At 42.0% G+C, this 20,146-nt stretch overlaps 2 protein-coding genes and 2 non-coding genes across 6 annotated transcripts in view; 1 reads left to right on the top strand and 3 right to left on the bottom strand.

The window, feature by feature from the left end:
* Positions 1-8,956, bottom strand: LOC101163545 (ribosomal protein S6 kinase beta-2). Of its 2 annotated transcripts, none has more exons than XM_023954947.1 (16): positions 8,767-8,956; positions 7,939-8,055; positions 7,827-7,864; positions 7,010-7,124; positions 6,206-6,274; positions 5,964-6,111; positions 5,740-5,797; positions 5,553-5,653; positions 4,878-4,968; positions 4,642-4,732; positions 4,411-4,518; positions 4,247-4,309; positions 3,869-3,946; positions 3,303-3,410; positions 3,105-3,217; positions 1-1,523 (listed from the first exon to the last, which is right to left on the bottom strand). In XM_023954947.1, exons 2-16 carry the CDS (start codon positions 7,990-7,992, stop codon positions 1,352-1,354), a joined length of 1,407 nt encoding a protein of 468 aa, XP_023810715.1. In that variant the 5' UTR covers positions 7,993-8,055; positions 8,767-8,956; the 3' UTR covers positions 1-1,351. The 2 variants fall into 2 exon arrangements, with proteins under 2 accessions (XP_023810715.1, XP_023810710.1); XM_023954942.1 differs by having other exon boundaries at positions 7,939-7,993.
* Positions 8,957-9,750: 794 nt separating this feature from the next.
* trnak-uuu lies at positions 9,751-9,823 on the bottom strand. Its single transcript has one exon. It is a non-coding gene; the product is annotated as a tRNA-Lys (tRNA).
* A 1,237-nt stretch (positions 9,824-11,060) lies between these two features.
* Positions 11,061-11,133, bottom strand: trnat-ugu. Its single transcript has one exon. It is a non-coding gene; the product is annotated as a tRNA-Thr (tRNA).
* Positions 11,134-11,634: 501 nt separating this feature from the next.
* Positions 11,635-20,146, top strand: part of LOC101163297 (E3 ubiquitin-protein ligase DTX1) — a 40,070-nt gene continuing 31,558 nt past the window's right edge. Inside the window, exons 1-2 of one of the 2 annotated variants that reach the window (XM_011488166.3) lie at positions 11,635-11,930; positions 12,819-13,045. In XM_011488166.3, the coding sequence (XP_011486468.1) occupies positions 12,835-13,045 (211 nt within the window). In that variant the 5' untranslated portion in view covers positions 11,635-11,930; positions 12,819-12,834. Of the gene's footprint in view, positions 11,931-12,007; positions 12,569-12,818; positions 13,046-20,146 lie in introns of those variants that run through there. The other variant, XM_011488109.3, reaches the window with a different exon arrangement.

Raw genomic sequence — 20,146 nt, 5'->3', positions numbered from 1 at the left:
TTGAGCATTTCAATATTTTATTTTCCACACATTCAGATAAGAAATTCGTCAAAATCGGTTCAAATCATTTAAATAAATATTCCAAAGTAACACAAAGCATGTTTCTGCAGTGTGGATCTGCTTCCTCTGTCGCCCCCTTCTGGCGGCAGAAACAAACTGCATAAAGGACAAAATGAAGAAACAGCTCAAGAAAATAATAATTTAAGAACCAAAAACATATCGAATAACCAAAAAATCAAAGCTTAATTCATTACAATTGTTTTTCATATCTGTATGAGATGCTAATATGTTTAATATATTATTTAGCCAGAATGGATAAAATATTCTGACAGTGTAGATTTGTTTGGGTCCTGAGAGGAAACTTCTCCATTTATATGTTCAGATGAAGATGTGGAAAGAAACTTCACCTGAGACTTCAAACAAAATGATTATTTTTTTGCTCCAATAAAACAAAAAAACAAAAAAATGACTTCATTATACACAGGTTACAATAGTAGTAATGCTTTAAAGCGAATGAGTTCTGCAGAGAGTTTCACTCATGCACAGCTGAGGCCCCAATTCAACAAAAATGAAAATCAATGAAAAGCTGAAGGTTGAATTATTGACAAGTTTGTAAGTCTATATCATAATTGACCTGAAACTTTGTAAAAATAGATTTTTTTTCTGTTAACCCTAAATATTCCTGGTTTTTATATATATATAAAAGCTCTTAGTTTTCTGTGAGCACCCGTGTTGACAGCTCTTTACTGATCTGAAGAGAAAAATCAAACAATCACTCTGCTGATATATGATGGGTGTGTTTGTACAATCTGAGGATACGAGAGCCGCTCTGTCACTGAGAAAAAACAAAAACAAAAAACAGACATCTTCAGTTTTCAGACACATTCCTTATAGTTAAATACCGTTAAGGTAGAACTTAAAGCTTTGACTTTGTTCGTTTTTTGCTGAAATAAACACAAAAAAAAGAAAACTGCTCTTTCCGCCCATCTGTTTGAGGTACTGTCTCTTTTAGGCTTTTAACATCTCTTTCGGTGATGATGTTGTGGTGTAGCAGAGTGGAAACGTGGACTACAAAGAGAAATGAGCCAGAGAACCCCGAAGTCACTGCCATGGAAGGACTCAGATAGAACTGCTGTGGTTGGCCATTAAAGAATTCAAGCCATAAATGCTTGATGTCCAGTTCCTTCTAGCAACCATAAGTCATCAACTTTACTGGGGGGGTGAGGGGTGTCATAAGATTTGTTTTCCGTGAGCAGCAGATGTGGATTTTGTAAAGGATTTTCTGAAGAGATGGGGTGAAAAAAAAAAAAAAGCATGCTAGTCCTGATTTTAGTTCTCAGACATAACCTCCTCATCTCCTCATCTTCTGCTTCTTGTTCCTCGCCGGCGTCTTGATCGGCTGACTGACTCCGTTTTCCGGCGGGACAAAAGGCTGTGCTGCTGGCGGAGAGGTTGGCGAGAATAGATCCGGCTCTCCGTCCAGGGCGGCCTTGAAGGGTCCGGCGGGGGAGAATTTCAGAGGACTGAAAGAGGAGGGGAAAAAAAACTATGGGAATCTAGAAGTAAATGTTTTGAAGTCCAAATTCGGGAGAAACCATCTACTTTAGAGATGCTACAGATGAATCTGCAGCTAAATGTGGAAAATCTAAACAGAAAACCCAAAGAGAGCACAGTGGAAATACTTTAAATGATTTCATCATCTGCAAACATGATGACTTTTTCTCAGTTATTGGCATGTAAAAAAAATATACTTTTAAATCATTAAGAACTAGTTTCCTAATGAAAAGAAGGATAATTAAACCTAGATCATCACTCAAACTTGTAGATTTCAAAAACATTTAAAAAAAAAGTCTTTATGTGACAAGACTGTCAAAAGTGTAACCCACAAGAGATGCAAACAAATCAAAAGATTGCTTGGGGCTAGGGCCCAAGATGTCCCTTAAATTGCCAGTTGACGATGTTTGCTGTCAACCATCGGGTTGGACGATGGTATCGTCGGGGGGGGGGGGTAATTTTTCATTATTATATAATTATTATTCGTTATTTTACTTTATTACTTTATTTTATTTCCCAACTAATGACTCATCCCCAATGATCCAGTATAAACTGAGGGAAATTACTTTAACAAAACAAAAAAAAACAACAACAAACAAAATAGAAAAGAAGTAGTCCGCTCCTGCACTTAATAGTCAGGTGGACCGGTGGAGCGAGCGACCATGTCTCTGAGCAGAACAGACGGACTTAACAGCTTTGTGTTTGAGGGGAAAGGAGGATGCTTCGTTACGTGTGGGAGACTTAGGACTGTGATCCGTCCCGCAGCTCTACGTGAACGAGCTACCCAACTCAGGAGAACCGGGTGTCCCGGTAAAGTGTGTGTCCGGGCAGAGCTCGGACCGCCAGCACACGCAGCGGCTTTTGGGGCACTTTGTAAGCTTCAAAGCAGAAATGTCGCTCAGTCCTTAGAAACCGTTCAAACAATCACGTGTGTCCCAACAAAATAAAGGCTGATGTTATTATTCCCACATATTTGCGTGTAGCCAAGATGCAGATTGCAGCCTTTCCCGCATGGATTTATGTTCATCCAAAGCTAAATGTTGCTTCTTTCCAGCTCCGTTCTTCAACAGAAAAAACACTGACCACACGGATTAAAAATAAAATGATGAGCAAACAGACGCTTCATAATAACCGTAAAAATAATAAAGATCATCTCGTATATTACCGAGCTGACGTATTCATGCATGTAGCCTCTCAGCGGAACTAATTTTCTCTTCGGGTATTATCAACACTACTGCGCATGTGCGAATGATTTATTCCGACCGAAAGTGTGACTCAATGAACGTTTTTTTATAATCTGAAAACGTTTTTCTGGGCCCATGTACACAGTTGGATTCTAATCAGACCATTGATCTGATCAAGATATTTTGCACATGTAACCGCGGCTTATGGTGTCGACTCGCAGCGTGGCGGGGGCGTGGCATCACTATGGCGTCTCTCCATCGTGATGTCAGTCATGATGGACGATGGTATCATCCATCGGCACAACCCTACTTGGGGCCATAACCTTTGCCTTAAACAACAACAGCAACAACAATTCTTCCTGTTACCTGATGGGTGTGTGAGGACTGCTGTTGTGCCGGCGCATGTGACGGGATTTGGGCTCGAAGGAGAAGCCTTCTTTCAGGCTTTCCAGGACCGACGGAGCCACGTAAGTGAAGCCCTGGCAGGAGAACACAGGAAGATGTTTAGAGACTCAAAGCGGGTCGGCGGTCTGACCTCGGAGGCAGAGAAGGAGAGCGTCTCACAGCGAAGGCGAGCTCTGCGCTGTGGCTGAGCCTGGAGTCGTCCGGACTGTCCACCGGCGTCTGCCGAGTGAAGCGGGTATCAAACTGGCTCACATCCTCCTCTGAATGCTGCAACATGAAGACAGCTTTTTAATGCTTGGTGTTTTGGGTTTTCTAATGTTTAAAAAAAAAAGCTTCCAGGCCTCACAGAGTCCAGAAAGTGCAGCTTGAACAAAAACGGGACTCTTGTCTGGACTTCTTAGAAACTTCTCAGCCCGCTGTCAGCAAAACCGATAACTCATCCGTTCAGAATACTTTGGATTTTTAATTTATGACTTTTCTTTTGTCAAAAAAACTCACAAAAAAATGTAAAAAAAAGAATATTCTTCCCTGCAGACAGACTAAATTATTTTCTTAACCATCTAAGAGAAGTTAAAATCTTATGTCTGGATGATTCTGCAATTATCTATTTAATTCAGATGTTTTTATCTGTCGTTGAGAAAAAAAATGAGAACTTTTACTAATATAAGCATGTGTAAAAGCATGAGAAATAACATTTAGATTAAAATAGAGGTTTCAGTAAAGACCAGCTGGGGTTTGTATGGAGGCTCCACTCTCTTGTTCAGCAGGTCGTCCCAGTTGATTTGCTTGAAGAAGGAATGTTTCTGCACAGATGTGAAACAAACAAAAATATGTAGGTTTTTCTGTACCTTCTTTGCACAGTTTGCACCTAAACTTGTCATGATTTTACAAGAGTCCCCCTAGTGGCCAAAGGAGGAAATGTGTTGCCATTTAGTCTATTTATTACCGGGTTAGGTTTCATGAATAAACTTTAACGTTCTGTTCTGAGGGTTAGGAATAGGAAAACATCCTTCACTGCAATAAACTCAAACACTTAGGAAGCACAATGTGTTTGTTTTTTTGTATTAGGAGTGCATTTAGTCTGACGAATCACAGCAGTTCACCTGAATGTCTGCAGCGTCTGCCTTGCCAGAGCCGAGTCTTTGGGCTGGATTCTTCTTCAGCAGCTGAAACGACAAGACAGGCGTTCATTTAGCCGTTTGGTCGAGTTTTGAGTACTCTGAATGTTCTGCCTGGACAGAGATTTCTGTGTGTTTGTTTTCTGTACCTTCTTGATGAGCTCCCTGGCATCGATAGTCAGGTACGGAGGCAGATTGAGCTTACACTTTAAGATCTTATCGATGGTCTTTTTCCTGTTTTCAGCCGTGAACGGAGGCTGGAGGAGACGTGGAGAAGCACACCAACGGTTATAAAAGTTGGTTTTCTCACGCGTGTGCTGAATCTCAGGCCTCTGTGAGTCATGACTGGTCCACTTTTTAAACGTCCGTTCCAAGCTTACCGATCCCGTCATCATGTCATACATGAGGGCGCCGAGGCTCCACCAGTCCACGGCTCTGTTGTGACCTGAGCGGGTTAGGATCTCTGGAGCCCTGAGAGGGGAAAAATAAGAACAAACAGGAGAAAAGAAATGCTCGGAATAAGAAAAACAGACTCAAGGAGCTCCAGACAAAGACAGAGTTGTATTTCAACAAACATAAATCCAGATCTTGTAAACTCTGCGTTGGTGCGACTCACATGTACTCGATGGTGCCGCAGAAGGTGTGCGTGACGGATCCGTCATGAATCGACTCCTTGCAGAGACCGAAGTCCGTCAGCTTGATGTGTCCTGAAACCAAACAGATTTTTGGTTCGTTTGTCACATTCAAACAGTTCAGCAGGTTCATAAATGTGCTCACATCACACAAAGACAACAGCAAAACAAAAACAAAAAAACTGTTTTTGGTCCCCAAACTTTGACCTATTCTATTAATGTTTCATTCTCATATCTTTACTAATCTTTAAATATTAACTTTATTTTCCAAAGCTAAGTTGAGATTTAAGGGGAAAGAGTCTCCAAACCAGTCTGTTCTGGTGGAAAAACGGTTAGCGGGCCTGTAAGCCGATATCTGGCGGTGTGTCATTCGCAGAAACAGCTGTAATGAAGCGTGAAGGTGATCTTTGTGTTTATATTAAAAACTCTGTGACAGTAAGGGTTTACAAAAATATAATTTTAGATTTGTAAAATAATATTTCTCTTTGTTGAAACCTTTTACTTATATTTAACAAAAAATAAACAAAAAACCATTTCTTCATCTTCAAAGCAGCTACAACAGTAAAAATGCTTATATTTGTCCCAAAAATGCTTAGGATCAACATCATGTGACCAAAACGATTCCGTTTTAATCCAGCATTTGTAAATATTCGGATTACCTTGGTGGTTGAGCATGATGTTTTCTGGTTTTAGGTCTCGATAGATGATCCCGTTGGAGTGAAGGTGACCCAGAGCCAGAGTGATCTCACCCAGATAAAAGCTGGGGAAGCACAGAGGTTTCATCAGGTCAGTGAACGCACCACACGTGTTGGGAACAAACACCTCACTGCCGGAGAAGGTCCTCACCAGGCCGTGTCCTCCATGAAGATGCCTTCCTTCTCTAGCTGCATGAACAGTTCTCCTCCTGAAAAAACAGTGGGCACAAAGGATTCTGGGATCAGGCATCACAGATTCATTGGGTCATGACGCCATTGCTAGTTCTTTATTATAAAAAACGAAGAAACATATCCGAGAAATGCCATAACCGGAAAGGAAAATCAATGGATTGAGGGATTCCTCTCCTCTCTTACCGCTCAGACACTCCAGGATGAGGTAGAGCTTTCCTCCGGTCTGGAAAGCGTACAGCAGGTCCACGATGAAGGGGTGCCGCACCGTTTCCAGGATCTCCCGCTCCGCTCGCGTGTGGGCTGTGTCTTTGGCGTTTCGCACTATCTTAGCCTACGGGACACAGAGAGCGGGGGCTAACACCAACCACCGACGCAGAAAGTGTGGAGAAAGAAAGAGGTGGAGAAAAGAAACCGCATCCAAGCACCTTTTTTAGGACCTTCATGGCGAATATCTTCCCAATCTGAAGACCTTGAACCTTCCTCACCTGGAAGACCTTGAAGACAAACAGACAGAGGAGCGCTTTCAGAGAAAAAATGAAGAAACGATAAAGGACCAAGCGGCTTCTTCTACGTGAGGAGATGCTGCTTTTCTCCTCAGCAGATCAGGAACCGGGGCCAAAAGGACTTAGGACTAGTCAAAAGCAGACAGGAACCAGTATCAATGCAAAGGAAACAAACCAAATGTCCGCTTGTTGTTCTTTTCATTACAACTCGCTACCTTTCAACATTTCAACCTGGCTTAAACTTGGAAAAGAAACATTGAATACAGTAAATAAGAGTAACATAGAGGATTATCACTGGCTGGAATTGAGAACAAATATTTTGGTAAATGCAGCTTTCAATGAGCTTTAAGTTACCAACAAATTGGTAAAAACTTATAAAGCAAACAGAAAAACTTGAAGTATTTGTTTTCTTGCAAATATTTAACAAACAAAAGCTGTATTGAAGCTTGGATTCTTAGCTCAAAAAGATTTTTTCCTTAAGAATAACAAACAGGCATTTATGTTTTTAGCTGTTTGATGCATCCCATCTAGAGTCAGAAGGAAACCCTAAAGTTAGAGCCTTTATTTTGAAAGGAAAGGTGTACAGGATATGCAACAAGAGATGATAAATCCAGTGCAATAATAGGCTAATACCCTAACCCTAGCAGTTCCAAAAGCTCTGTGGCTTATGTATAAGAGTTAAAAGAGAGAAGACATGCTGAAAGGATTGTGCTGAACCAAACTCACCTTGCCGTAGGCTCCCTTTCCCAGAACCGTTAGGAGCTCAAAGCAGTCCGGTCCAACTCTCTCGCTGTCCCTGTTCACGATCTCGCTGGTCAGCTCCACCTCCTCCGTCTGAACACTGACGAGCATCCAGAAAAATACACGACTATTTAAATCATTGAGGCTTTTTACAAGAAACACATTTGGAGGATGAGAACACCAACAAACAAACAGAAAGTAAAGACGGAGTAAGGGCAAAAGTTTCAAATGTCCAAAAATAAAAGTACAATTGCCTTTAAACTGAACTTATTTATATTTAAGACAAAAATAATCGCCTGATCTGCTGATCAAAGAAGACCAGAGACATCAACAATCAAGACTAAATCAAGTTGACTCAATTATTGGCTTTAAAAGTCCAAATCCACGTCAGTCTTCTCATTAATAAAAAGGGTTAATGTTAGTAGACATCCATGCTTTTATTTTTAAAACTTGCTTGGGTTTCCTTTTTTAGGTGACAGGTGGATGTGAGTGTCAGCAGTATAAACCTGAAACTCTGTTTTTTCAAAAATACTCAGGTAAGAAAAGAAATGAAACACAGAAATGATGAAGATGACTGCAGGTCCAACACAGGCACTTCAGAGGCGACCGAACACCCAAAGCAGCTTTAGGTCCAACAGAACCGATAGAAACAGGGCAGACTCACTCCGTTCTCTCACATTGGCTGTTCAAAGCCTCTAAAGAATGACAGCTTAGAAATTGACACAAGGTGGAGCAGACCGATGACTTAACTTTACTCTATTAACCTTAAATCCAAATGATTATAGTTTTTGACAAGACTTACTTCTCTGGCTCGGTCACAGTGAAGTCGCAGACATCGTCCTGCAGAGATTAAAGGTTCGGGGATTCACGACATGATCAGCTGCTGGCTTCTTCAACAACTGTGGAACACAAACCTCTGTGTCGCTGACGTCCTCCGTCTCCAAGTCGATGTCGAACACCCCAGCCATCCTGGAACCGAGACGACAAAACCCACAGCTCACCGAGAAGCGCCAGACCAGCTACCAACACTTCTACATGCCATAAAGTGCAAGAAAGGTGACATCACTTTCAACTGATGTTCAGATTAGCTGCTGCATCAGTCAGTGTCTCACAAAATACATAAATAAGAGTAAATTGAACGTTAATTTTACCCATTTAAAATAAATACGGGTACTTCTACATGAAAAAAAGTGTTTAACACTGTTTACAGTGATAATAAACGACACAAACAGACCATTATGATCTCTTGATCTCGTGTTTGAACATCTTTAACTCGGCGTGTAAAGCTCATAATTGCCTCTTACGGCTAAATATGCGGTTGCGGGTCCACGCTCGTGATTGGTCAGCTGCCGCACACTGTGTCCTTTTCACGCAAACACACCCAGAGTCAGCAAACCTGGTTTAACAGCCTGCGCCGTGACCCAACATCACCACCATGAAGGAAGACTGGTTCTATTCACACCCAGTGATCTTTACACCCATCAACACCCACCCTCCTGTGACACGCAGGTGTTCAAGAACAACTATGAAGGAGGAGAAAATAATATCGAATCCGCAGGAGGAGCCTGACCGGACCAGACGACCTGACATGTCAGAAAACATTCAGATTATCTCTCAGACTGACTCTCTGAGGTCTGAATAACACCAGAAAGGCTATCGTCATGAGGCGGTTAACTTCCTACGTTCACAGCTGACACATACACAAACACGCGCGCTACCTATGCTAGCTTAGCCTTCCTCACCTGAGAGCGACACCGTCCCCCGGTGGCTCCTCGTTTACCTGACACTTAACCGGTGAGCTCTCACACGCAGCGGCTCATGGCTGTCACCGCTGCTCAACAGACCGACAACACACGGAGGGTCAGTCCGGGTGAGGTGGATCGGGCCGCCTTCACTCGGACGGACGGCATGACGCTGCCACGTGCCGTTGACGCATCTACGTCACGAGCGGAGGCGGGGACATCTCTTTTATTCTTTTCCGAGTTCGATTTGAGTAAAATGAATATTCTATGTAATTCTGAGAAGCAAAAAGAAACCAAAAACCTGTCTGTATGGGAAAGATTCAAAATGTAGTCGTAAAGTGTACCCCTTGGCTTTCTATTCTTGTTTTTATTTATTTATTTATTGCTGTGTATTTGATATTTGCAATAGTTCTTTTTACTGCATGATTGTGCAACTCTGTAAAATGGCATAATTTGCAATAATGTTTATTTAAAAAAAAAGAACATTTCCTTTATTGGTTTTACCTAAATTTGTCTTTTGACGCATATTTTAACTTTTTATTCAATTTTAGGAAAAACTCTTCCTAAGCTTGTGTGAGTCATAAATATCATCACTGCTACTCCCAACCTGTATTTTTTATTTTATTTTTTTAAGTATCAATCGGTGGTTATGGACAGACTGAGGTTAGACAGGGATGTATGATGACCATAATTTTTGCAGATGGCATTGTTATCCATGAGACCAGAAAACGGCGGAGGAAATTCTCGAAAAGTAGAGAAAATAGACTGATATTATTTGGACTGACCGAGAATGACCAAAAAATAGGATCAGAGCTGCAGTTGAGAGGGAAAATGAGGGTGGATGGAGACATACACAGTGTGGACACGCCTTTATAGAGTAGATAAAGGACAAAAATTTGAGGGGGGAAAGAGTTAAAGTAAGACGAATTTCTTAAAACAAATCTGCTTCTTTTCGCTGTCTCTATGAATGACAGAAAAAGATGCCGCCCGAACAGGGACTTGAACCCTGGACCCTCAGATTAAAAGTCTGATGCTCTACCGACTGAGCTATCCGGGCTCTGAAGCGTCACAGCGAGACATTTTAACTTGTAGTTAAACCACCACATCTTTCTGCAGCTTGAACTAATTTTGTCGCGATTAAACGACGTAAAAACGCTTCATTTTTCTTCTTCTACTTTTTCAGTACCTCTTTTAAAAAAAATATTTTGTTTTTTTCAAGATTACTGGATGACTGGGTGAATGGGACTGTGACTGTAAAGCTCTTTGGGCCTTGTAGGTAGAAAAGCGTTTTATATAAGTGTACGTTACCAATACGGAATACATATATTAGAGTGGAAGTGACAAACATGGGGGCATATCTGTAATTGCTCAAAGTATAATTTGTCTACTGCGACAGACTACTGGCAACCTGTCCAGGTTGTCTCTGCCAATGAGTTATATCGCGATATAACTCTGTGCTTGCCTTCGCCCACACGAGTACAAGAGTGGCCGGGATAGTCTCGCCCGATAGGCAGCCCCGTGACCCCAATGGGGCAAAGCGGGTTTTGAAGATGAATAAATGAATGAATAATTTGAAAATCGTTTGGCAAGAGGTGATGGTGGTGTTTTTTCTTCTTCTTTGATTCATAATTTCAAGTAATATGCAATTCTTAACTGAGAATTCAAATTGCAATTTGATCATCCAATTTCAATATTTTTGCAAATGACCATTCAATATTCAATTCAGGCTTGGAATATAAAAGTACATTTACCGGATAGAATTCAATATTACTGACTGAATACAAGAGGCAGAACATAGTTACAATATTTAGAGATAGAGATATAGATATTCTTGATCCCACGTTGGGGTAATTCAATTGTTACAGGAGTTCAGTGCAAAATAGAGAAACCAGAAGAACAACAGCAATGTTCAAAAAGAATGAAAGGGTGTTTAAAAATGTGCAACAATGCAAAAGTAATAACATGTAACAACAAGAAGAATCTACACCTATATACACTATTACGACATGACATATGTTAAACGTAATAAAAAAATAAAATAAAGTAAAAGACAAAATTTTCGGATGGGCTATGGATGCATGATAACTGGTATTTGATATCATATTTAATGCTAAGAACGTGATTACAAATGTCATTGATTACTTTAGAAGAATGCAATTGGAGTATTTTTATCTGTCCAAATATAGTTTCCAAAGGACGTCATCAACAGGTTTAAAAAAATGTATGTGCACGCACAATATGGTTAATAAAACTTGAAAAAAGTTCTAGGCCCCATAAAACTTGAAAAAAGTTCTAGGCCCCAGCGAGATTTGAACTCGCGACCCCTGGTTTACAAGACCAGTGCTCTAACCCCTGAGCTATGGAGCCAGGCTGTACCTGTAGTACACCACTGTCGATATAAAAACATATCACCATATCACCCGGGAGAGCTACATTCGTCTTTGTAATAGGTAATGTGTTTGGTCGCTTGATTAAATTTGACGGGGGTGGCATATATTCCATACACAAATATCGTCATGTAGTCTAGTTCGTAATAGTTCTAAATTAAAATGGATGCATGGCCTAAACAGGTGTCAGAATGTCCACTAGGTGGCAACATTTGACCACTTTCTCCCTGAACGCTATCATCTGCAAATCCAACGAAAAGATTTCAGCGCAGTAAACAGAAACCATGCGTTCTGACTTTAGTAGCATAGTAAAACCACTCGGATATTGAAAACCTAGTTATTTTGCATTGGCTTGAGTCGTAGACGTTTTTACACGATGGCAGTGTTGTTTGATGAGCTCCTGTCATTGTTGTTGCTGCCTGACCTCCACCTCCAGCAGGATTTCAAGGCGTGGTGAGCTGTTGGAGCTGTGGGGAGGTGGGTGGGGGCGCTGTGCTCGTCCCCCGTGTGTCCTCGCGCTTGAGCGTTTCCCACAATGAAATGAAGTTGGAACCGTAGGAAAACGTCTGCTCAAAAATGGACGCACAATTTCTGCCTCTTCTAACAATTTAAGATAACTATTTTGAATCGATTTTCAATAGAAGAAAAATTGAAGTTCTAGGGGAGAGAGAAATGGGAACCGTTGTAGACCCCAAGGGGTGAGTTTATTTCATGAAGAGCTTCGTCCAAGTTTGCTGCAGAAGTTTGAGACCAGGGGGAGGAAGATCACATCAACAGGTGAGTGATTTCCTTATTTCTTGTAGTCCAGAGATGCAGAAGTGGGAATGTGGATAAAAACTGCGTGCAGACCTGCTGCTGCGGCGGCGATGCGGGGAACCTCTACGCTGCCTCAAACACGCAGATTTGCGCGACAAATCACGGAGAGTCACAGTCCCGATCCCGTAACAGACGCGGCGGAACAAAGCCCGGACCAGTAGAGCCTGTTCAGGGTTGATGAAGGAGCCGCTTCTCACTGAGTTTGCGCTGTTTGGAGCTTCTATTTTGTCTACATGTCTGTTTGCTTCGCCCCAAACTCCACACCGGACATCAAAAACACCTTCCGAGGCTGGTTCCGTTCGGGCTCGGACTGCTAATTAAACTACGGCGGCATCTGACGGCTAAGAAATTGTTTCTTCTTTTTTTTCCTCCGAAAAAAGGCCGTGAGGAGAGGCTGTCGTCTGGATAGAGAACCAGTCAGCAGGCCGCTTTGTTGTCGGAGTCTTTCCGGACTCTTTTAAACCTCATATTACGGAGGTTTATCGACGGGAGTTAGGCGAGGACCGCGATTTTCTTCGCCTGGCAGCGATGCACGGAGCTCTGACCTTCGCGGAGGAATGCGTCGCTTCTTCCCGGCGTTAGCCTCTCTGCGGCTCCATGTAAGAAAACGGCTTTGGGGTAGCTATTGATACACATGCGGCCATTGTGAATCTTTTTAGGTAAAATATTTGTAAAAAAAAAAACAGAAGCAGATTATTAGCGTAAATAAATTTGAAAAGCTCGCTGTGTCGCTAGCTTAAATCAGCCTGGGTAAGCTAGCAGATGCGCCGGTCCCCCACCTCATCCCGGCTCGGTCGGTTCAGCCTCCTGCTCATAATTCCCTCATTTTTGTTACTTTTCCCCCTCCAGGGCCAGCAGTAACAACATGCTCCTTGCCTCCGCCGTGGTGGTGTGGGAATGGCTGAACGAACACGGCCGGTGGCGGCCCTACAGCCCCGCGGTCTCCCACCAGATAGAGGCGGCCATCCGGAGCAGCGACCCCCGCGGAGGCAGCGTGGTCCTCGGCCAGGTGGACAACCGGCTCTCGCCGTACATCATCGACCTCCAGTCTATGCACCAGTTCAGACAGGACACAGGTGAGCCTGCACACCTGTCAGGGCTGCTTAAGTTTGTTTTGGGCTGATCTGATCATTGGGATGGGGCTAGTAGTTATTGGTCAGGGTCCACATCTGAGTCCAGATGCTTTAAAGCAGTTTTCAGATCTCACTTATGGAAATTCACTCATGTAAATTAAATTGATATTTAAACCTATTAAGGTCTTTGTTTAGGGCTTTTGTTGGTTATTATAGTCATTCCGCTTTTTTGGAGGTTCTGCTGAATTTTTGCACATTTTTTTAGTGTTTTTCTCACCTTCTGCTTAACTCCAAATCATCGGAAGTCTTCACATCTCCTCTAAGATTAGTTTAGTTCAAATGTTTTTATTAATCATTTATTTTTTTGAGTGCATGAATCCAGTCTTGTCTACTGAACTCTTAGCCTGCTGTTTGGAGATGCAGATCACAAGTGAAGGAGACACATTTTCCTAAAGACCCACTCCAGTAAAAATCTTCTTTGTGGTGTTTTTAACATGTTCTTTGGGTATTTTTCTGATGAGGGAGGACTTTTCTAAAGAATCTTAAGATTAGAACTGCATTTCTGAGATTTCTTTATTCCATCAAGCTCCATCAAGCTCCCCGCTCTGCTCCATTCCGATGCATCCTCTAGCAGATCTATGTACGTCTTTGTTTTTCTCGTCTGAGCTGCCATCTGTGCGGCTGGATAGCTCCGATATTGCTCACCCTATTATTTTTATTATTATTTTATTGTTTTTGTTTTTTTTAATTTAGGCTAAAACGGCATAATTGTAAATAAAAGACCGCTGGGAATGTTTTTACAATAGATCTGAAGATGATCGGAGAGGGACTTTAATTTCCGTCCAGTTCCTGATCTTGGGTCTGAATAAAAATAAATATTTGAATTCATATTAATATTAATATTTTTCAACTACATTGAACTTAATTTAATTTTTAGCTGTTTTTCTGTTGTTGCATACAGTGGATTGCAAAAGTATTCACCCCCTTGGATGTTTGTCCCTTTTGTGGCTTTCATAAATCACTCGTGGTCAATAAAATCTATCTTTCCTCACACGAAAATTTACGAGAGAAAAAACCTTCAAGTTCAATGTGAAAACAGAATTCTACAAAGGAATGTCAATGAAACAAAAATATGAAATGAAATATAATTTTTGGAAATTCTGCCCAAGTTCTGTCAGATTGTGTGGATACCGGGCACGAACAGCTTTTTTTTAAGTCCAGCCACAAATTGTCTATGAGATTTAGGTCTGGGCTTTGACTCGGCCACTCCAGGACATTAACCTGGTTCTTTTTGAACCATTCCTGTGTAGCTTTTGCAGTATGATTTGGATCATTGTCTTGCTGGTAAATAAAGAGATATTACTCCTATATTTTCATGTATTTTGCAGCATTCATTCATCCCTCTATCTTGACAAGTCTTCCAGGGCCTGCTGCCGAGAAACATCCCCTTAACATGATGCTGCCACCACCATGCTTCACAGTGGGATATGGTGTAGTTTTGTTGATGTGCAGTGTTTGGTTTCCACCAAACATATCGTCTTGTATGATTGATGAAAGCTCAATTTGGTCTCGTCAGACCAGAGAATCTTCTTCCACTTGATCATGGAGTCTTTCACACGTCTTTTGGCAAACTCTAGTCGAGCTTTAATATGTATCTTCTTCAACAGTGGCTTTCTTATTGCCACTCTCCCATAAAGCTTTGACTGGTGAAGAACCTGGGCAGCAGTTGCTCCATGCACAGTCTCTCCCGTCTCAGCAGCTGAAGCTTGTAACTCCTTCAAAGTAGTCGTAGGCGTCTTGGTGGCTTCTCTCACAAGTCTCCTACTTTCAGGGTCACTCAGTTTATGAAGGGGGTCGGATCTAGGCAGATTCACACATGTGCCATATTCCTTCCATCTCTGGATGACTGATTTCACTGAATTCCGGTGGATGTTCAATGCCTTGGAGGTGTTTTTGTATCGATCCCCTGTCTAAAGTGTGTTTCTGTCTTCATGGTGAAATGCTAGCCAAGAATACCACTCCACCAGCTCTTGGACCCTTCATAGACTGGTGTTTTATAACTTGGTCACCCGGGACACACCCATACTACTCATCTTCATTTCACTAATTTTGTGACTATTGGCTTTAATTGGATGGATTTGTATTGAATTAGAGCATTCAATTTAAAAAGGGAGTGAATAATTATGTAAACAATTCAGGGCTCCAGACTAACTTTTTTCACTAGGAGCACAGTGGCCCCTAACTGAAAAATTTAGGGGCGCAACCAGAAAATTTAGGGGCGCATACCGTAAATCAACATTCTAACCAAATCTACTAATTTCCACTGTATTACTAATAAATACTTTAATAATAGATGCAGAAATTACAATGTGCTGTTTCAAATGCAGTGTCACATTTTATTCTGCACTTTTGAAGATGCAACAAGAAGGTAAACTGACAGCACCATCGCTGTCATGACAGTACAAATAAGTAAAGAAAACTGATGGAAATTTATCTTTGTGACACCAAATAGGTGCAGCCAAGATGCACAACAAGCGTGTTTGAGATCACCCAGGTGGACTCAACGCTGCACAGATCACCTGGTGTGTGACGTATATTTTTGTTTTTGCTCCAACATCAACTGTCAATCATCACAAAAATATCGCGAGAAAGGGGTGGGAGCAAGGGGCAAACCTACCCGGACACAGCTGGAAACTAGAGACTACAAAACAATGCATTATGGGACATGTGTCCTGATGGTTTTTGTAGTGGAGTGATTAATTAAAATAATTTAAAATACCAATTCATTAAAAAAGGCTACATACATCACAAAACATTAAAATAATCATAAAATATATAATAACACAGATCATACTAAGGGGGAGAATAATATTAAAACTAAATTGAATGTTAAGGACAACTCCAACTGTTGTCCTTCAGTCTTGCTGCAGATTCGCTTTCATCTCTCAGCCCCCCCGCCTGGTCTCCCCAACGATCCAGGCGAGGCGCTGGTTCATCTCAAACACGTCTATCGTTGCATTTTCCCCACGTATTTTCAGTGTGTCTAAAACTAATGTTGTTTTTGCTCGCACGTGTTTAAAGTTCAAGCCCCGTTAGCTGTCACGCATGTAGGTGTGGGACATTTATTCTCCTCAGCTGACCCGACTCCCGCGGGACGGGAGCGGTGTGCTGCCGTAACCCGTTTGATGTGCCGCCGTAACCAAAACCTAAACCTTCCTCCGGGTCTGTGCGGCCCAGAGAAAAGTTCAGCACGGACTGCATGTATGTAGAAAATTACGAGCGAATAAATACGTTCAAAAGGAAAGTAAGGAACTTCTTAATGTGGCCCGGGGAGGGAGGGGGCTGTCAGGTTTCCTGCTTTCAAACCCTGTCATTGTCACGCCCCCAAGAGTCATATACCCCACTGTGATTGGTTGGTCAGCTCCGTGCACGACGATGAAAAAGTGTCATTCATACAAACTGGCGGGCTGCAGTAACATTAAACCTTCATATTAAGGCGGGGACCGCAAAATATCATCTTGGGGGCCGCAAATAGCCCGCGGGCCGCGAGTTTGAGACCCCTGCTGTACACTCTGGCACTGGTACACTAGCCGCAGGTCGGAAGAACGAATCAATAGTCTGCTTGCTCTTTGTTTAGACGCACATATCAGGTTGTGATATTTGTCTCAGTTTCCTTCCCACAGATGTTTACGCGTGCTCGATTATCTCTAGGCCCCTCCCCCTCCACGCATTTTAGCCACTCACAGTGGCTTTCCCTATTCTTCTCACACGCAGTGGCCGCCTCACACACAGGCATCACGCGAGACTGTACGTGCTCGCGTTTCATCAGTATGTGCGCGAGTGTGTGTGTCTGCCTGCGTCCGTGTGGCTTGCGTCTCATTGATTATTTCATTGATCATTGACGTGCCCCTTCCACGTTTGATGTATAAAAAATACGAAGGGTGGGGGAGGCAAATTTACTGGTCGCACATGTGCGACTGGATGTAAAATTCAGTCGCACACTCTCAAATTTTGGTCGCAAAATGCGACCAATTGGTCGCAGTCTGGAGCCCTGCAATTGTCTTTTTTTTTTCATTGACATTACTTTGTAGAAGTCTGTGTTCACATTGACATTGAAGGTTTTTTTCTAGTAACTTTCTTTTTGTGAGGAAAAACAAATTTAATTGATTGTGAGTGACTAAAGAAAACAACAAAAGGAACAAACATCCAGGGGGGGGGGGGGGGGGGATACTTTTGCAAGGCACTGTATATACATTACATATATTTTTTTGATTGTCTAGATGAGTTGCAGCGCATATTCATTCCTGTTGTGCTGTTCACTCAACAGGGTGATATTTTGCTTGCTCAACCTTCCAAGAAAAAAAAGAAAAACACTTCTACTATCTATCTTTCAATACAGCAGTAAGCAATGTTCACTCTTTCTGTTAGCTGGGAGGCACATCACGCCGTGTCTACATTCCAAGACTCAGGTTTGTTTGGTTTGTTTTTTTTTTGTCTCAGGAAAATATTTGGTCATCAGAATAAATTCACAAAGTAGATTTTGTTGTACGTCTGAGTTGTTGGAAAAGGTTCTTGGATTGTCTTTATGGCCCCGATTTCCAGAAGGCACTTAACTTTTGCTTTTCCGTGATCTTAATGTATTTACTTTTTACCTATTGAAAGACCCGTTCCAATCATTTTTTGATCCATTGGAAAAGTGTTCCCAGTTGTCTCTTAATTATGATTGTCATTTTTTGACAATGCATGGTTTTTCAGGACATAGTTTCTGCAGAGCAGCAGTAAATTACTTACTGACTTGTGACCGTTAGCATAAAGCAACCCTGCCCCTTCCATCCCCTTTTCTGTTACTGAGAGCTCTCTGTTTACAGGCTCTCCCGCTATCTTACAGCCCCTCACAACCCCAACCTAACCTTGGCGGTGCAACAAAAATATCAGAACTATCCAGCTGTACAATTTTATAGCCAGCGACGTTCATGGATCTACGTCTACAAATGGATGTATCGGAATGGAGTGGAGCACAGAGCTTGTGGCCCGCCAACTGTAGCTTCTACACAACAAATGTGATTTTTATTTTCTACATAGCATTTTTTCTGCCTGCTCCTGATTCACGCTTTAAAAAAATAAATGTTCAGAAATGCCAACTTAATCCTAATTATCTTTATAAATGTCTTCCGACATCAGAAAAATGCCACAAGAACATGTTTAAAACACCAAAAAGCTATTTTAATCCGAAAGGGTCTTTTAAAGCACTGATGGAATAGCTTCTATGATACAGTACAGTTGTGGTCACAGCACCAGAGAAAAACCAGATAATTCAGAACAAACAAAAGACATTTATTTAAGGGTCTAAAAGACTCATAGATTTCTGTTTTTTATACTTAGGAAAATTGAAAAAATTGTGACATTTTGTTTGAAAATGACCAGGGATTTAGTTTTTTCGGGTCATATCGCCCTGCTCCAGTGTGAGTCATTGTTTGGTGAAGATCCAGCAGAATGATGGTCTCCAACAGCTGTAAATGACCATCCCAGCTCTGCGTTGGCTGCATTCTCGAGCCGTTACACACTCGCAGCAACGCACACGGACACACACATGCCAGCACACAGCAGCTGCACACTCCCCGCACAAAGACGAGGAGCTGGGAGACCTTGACTCTCTGCAGAAGGGAATATTTCTCGCCCTAATGAACAGACAGACCATCCTGAGCTCTCTCACCCTTCTCCTCCCCCCACTCTCTTTTAGGAGTGATTTTGACAAAAGTCCCGGGGGCCTTTTTGCTTCTTCATGGGAGAGCAGGGGCGATGTGTGAGCGTGTTGTGTTTGCAGGCATGTCGGGGGCGTGGTCATGGCTGATGGAGTGCGATAATCTGGGAGAGTGTATTCTCCCATCCTTTCCATCCTTCCTCATTGTTGGGCGTTCCTGAACAGATGTGAGTCCACTGACGAGGCCGTGAGACTCTCAGAACTCATAATAGATCCGATGGTTTTGACCAAAACATCAAACTGAAGAGTTCCACTTATGCCCTCTGGCTCTGCAGTTTTAATCACTTTTCAAAATGTGTGTTTTTATGAACTTATTCTCACAAGAGGACAAAACTTTCTGAGCTTAACTCTTTCTCTAAATACCACAGACAGCTTTATATCTATAATATATATCATGTAAATAATCCTGCATAACCCCTGAAGCTCATTATCACCTTCAGTCAGTGCCACTCTAACACAGAACATTTATAACATGGACAAAAACGTACGGAGTGACTTTTATCTCAATTTCAATTTCAATTTATTTGTTTAGAGGATAAGCCCCTTGAGATGTGTCATCTCGTTTTCAAGGGGGTCCTCAAAATACAACAAAACAAGCAAATAAATAAATAACCGACAGATACAGCTGAGTTTTACATATATCAAAACAAGACAAAAAGAACTTAAAATTTACAAGACAACAAACAGGCACACACCCACACACACACACACACACACAAACATAGGCCTTTAATGCACCTACTAGTAATTAATAATTAATTTAAGGTAAGGAAATAAAATAATAAATAAAAGGCAGAAAAGAAATCAGATCTCACATCTATTGAAATGAACATGCACAGAACAGACGTTTTCAACACACTATTTTAAAACATAACATTTTTTGAATGTACTGAATAGGATTGGATTCCACTTATTATTATAAGTGATTGAAATAAACATGGCTGCACGGTGGCGCAGTGGGTAGCGCTCTTGCCTCACGGCAAGAAGGCTCCCGGTTCAAGTGAAAAACACAACATCAATGGGGGACCTTTCTGTGTGGAGTTTGCATGTTGTCCCCGTGTATGCGTGGGTTCTCTCTGGGATCTCCGGCTTCCTCCCACCATCCAAAAACATGCTTCAAAGGTTAATTGGTTACTCTAAATTGTCCATAGGTGTGAGTGTGAGAGTGCATGGGTGTGTGATTGTGGACATTTTACCCTGCGACAGACTGGCGACCTGTCCAGGGTGTCCCCTGCCTTCGCCCACAAGTGGCCGGGATAGGCTCCGGCAGCCCCTTCACCCCGAAAGGGAATAAACGGAATAGAAAATGAATGGGGGGAAAAAAATAATGAAATTAACATTGA

This window comes from Oryzias latipes, chromosome 1, assembly GCF_002234675.1.
Source record: "Oryzias latipes chromosome 1, ASM223467v1".
Classification (NCBI taxonomy): domain Eukaryota; kingdom Metazoa; phylum Chordata; class Actinopteri; order Beloniformes; family Adrianichthyidae; genus Oryzias; species Oryzias latipes.
Note: the sequence above shows the minus strand (reverse complement) of the source record. Positions and strands in the feature narration are given on the sequence as shown.

Bases quoted from the DNA above. Each gene is read 5' to 3' on its own strand.
- LOC101163545 (XM_023954947.1), bottom strand. From the start codon at position 7,992: ATGGCTGGGGTGTTCGACATCGACTTGGAGACGGAGGACGTCAGCGAC. The intron at 7,865-7,938 runs GTTTGTGTTCCA...TAATCTCTGCAG, and splicing joins AGGACGTCAGCGACACAGAG to GACGATGTCTGCGACTTCAC. The intron at 6,112-6,205 runs GTGCTTGGATGC...TGTGTCCCGTAG, and splicing joins CCATGAAGGTCCTAAAAAAG to GCTAAGATAGTGCGAAACGC.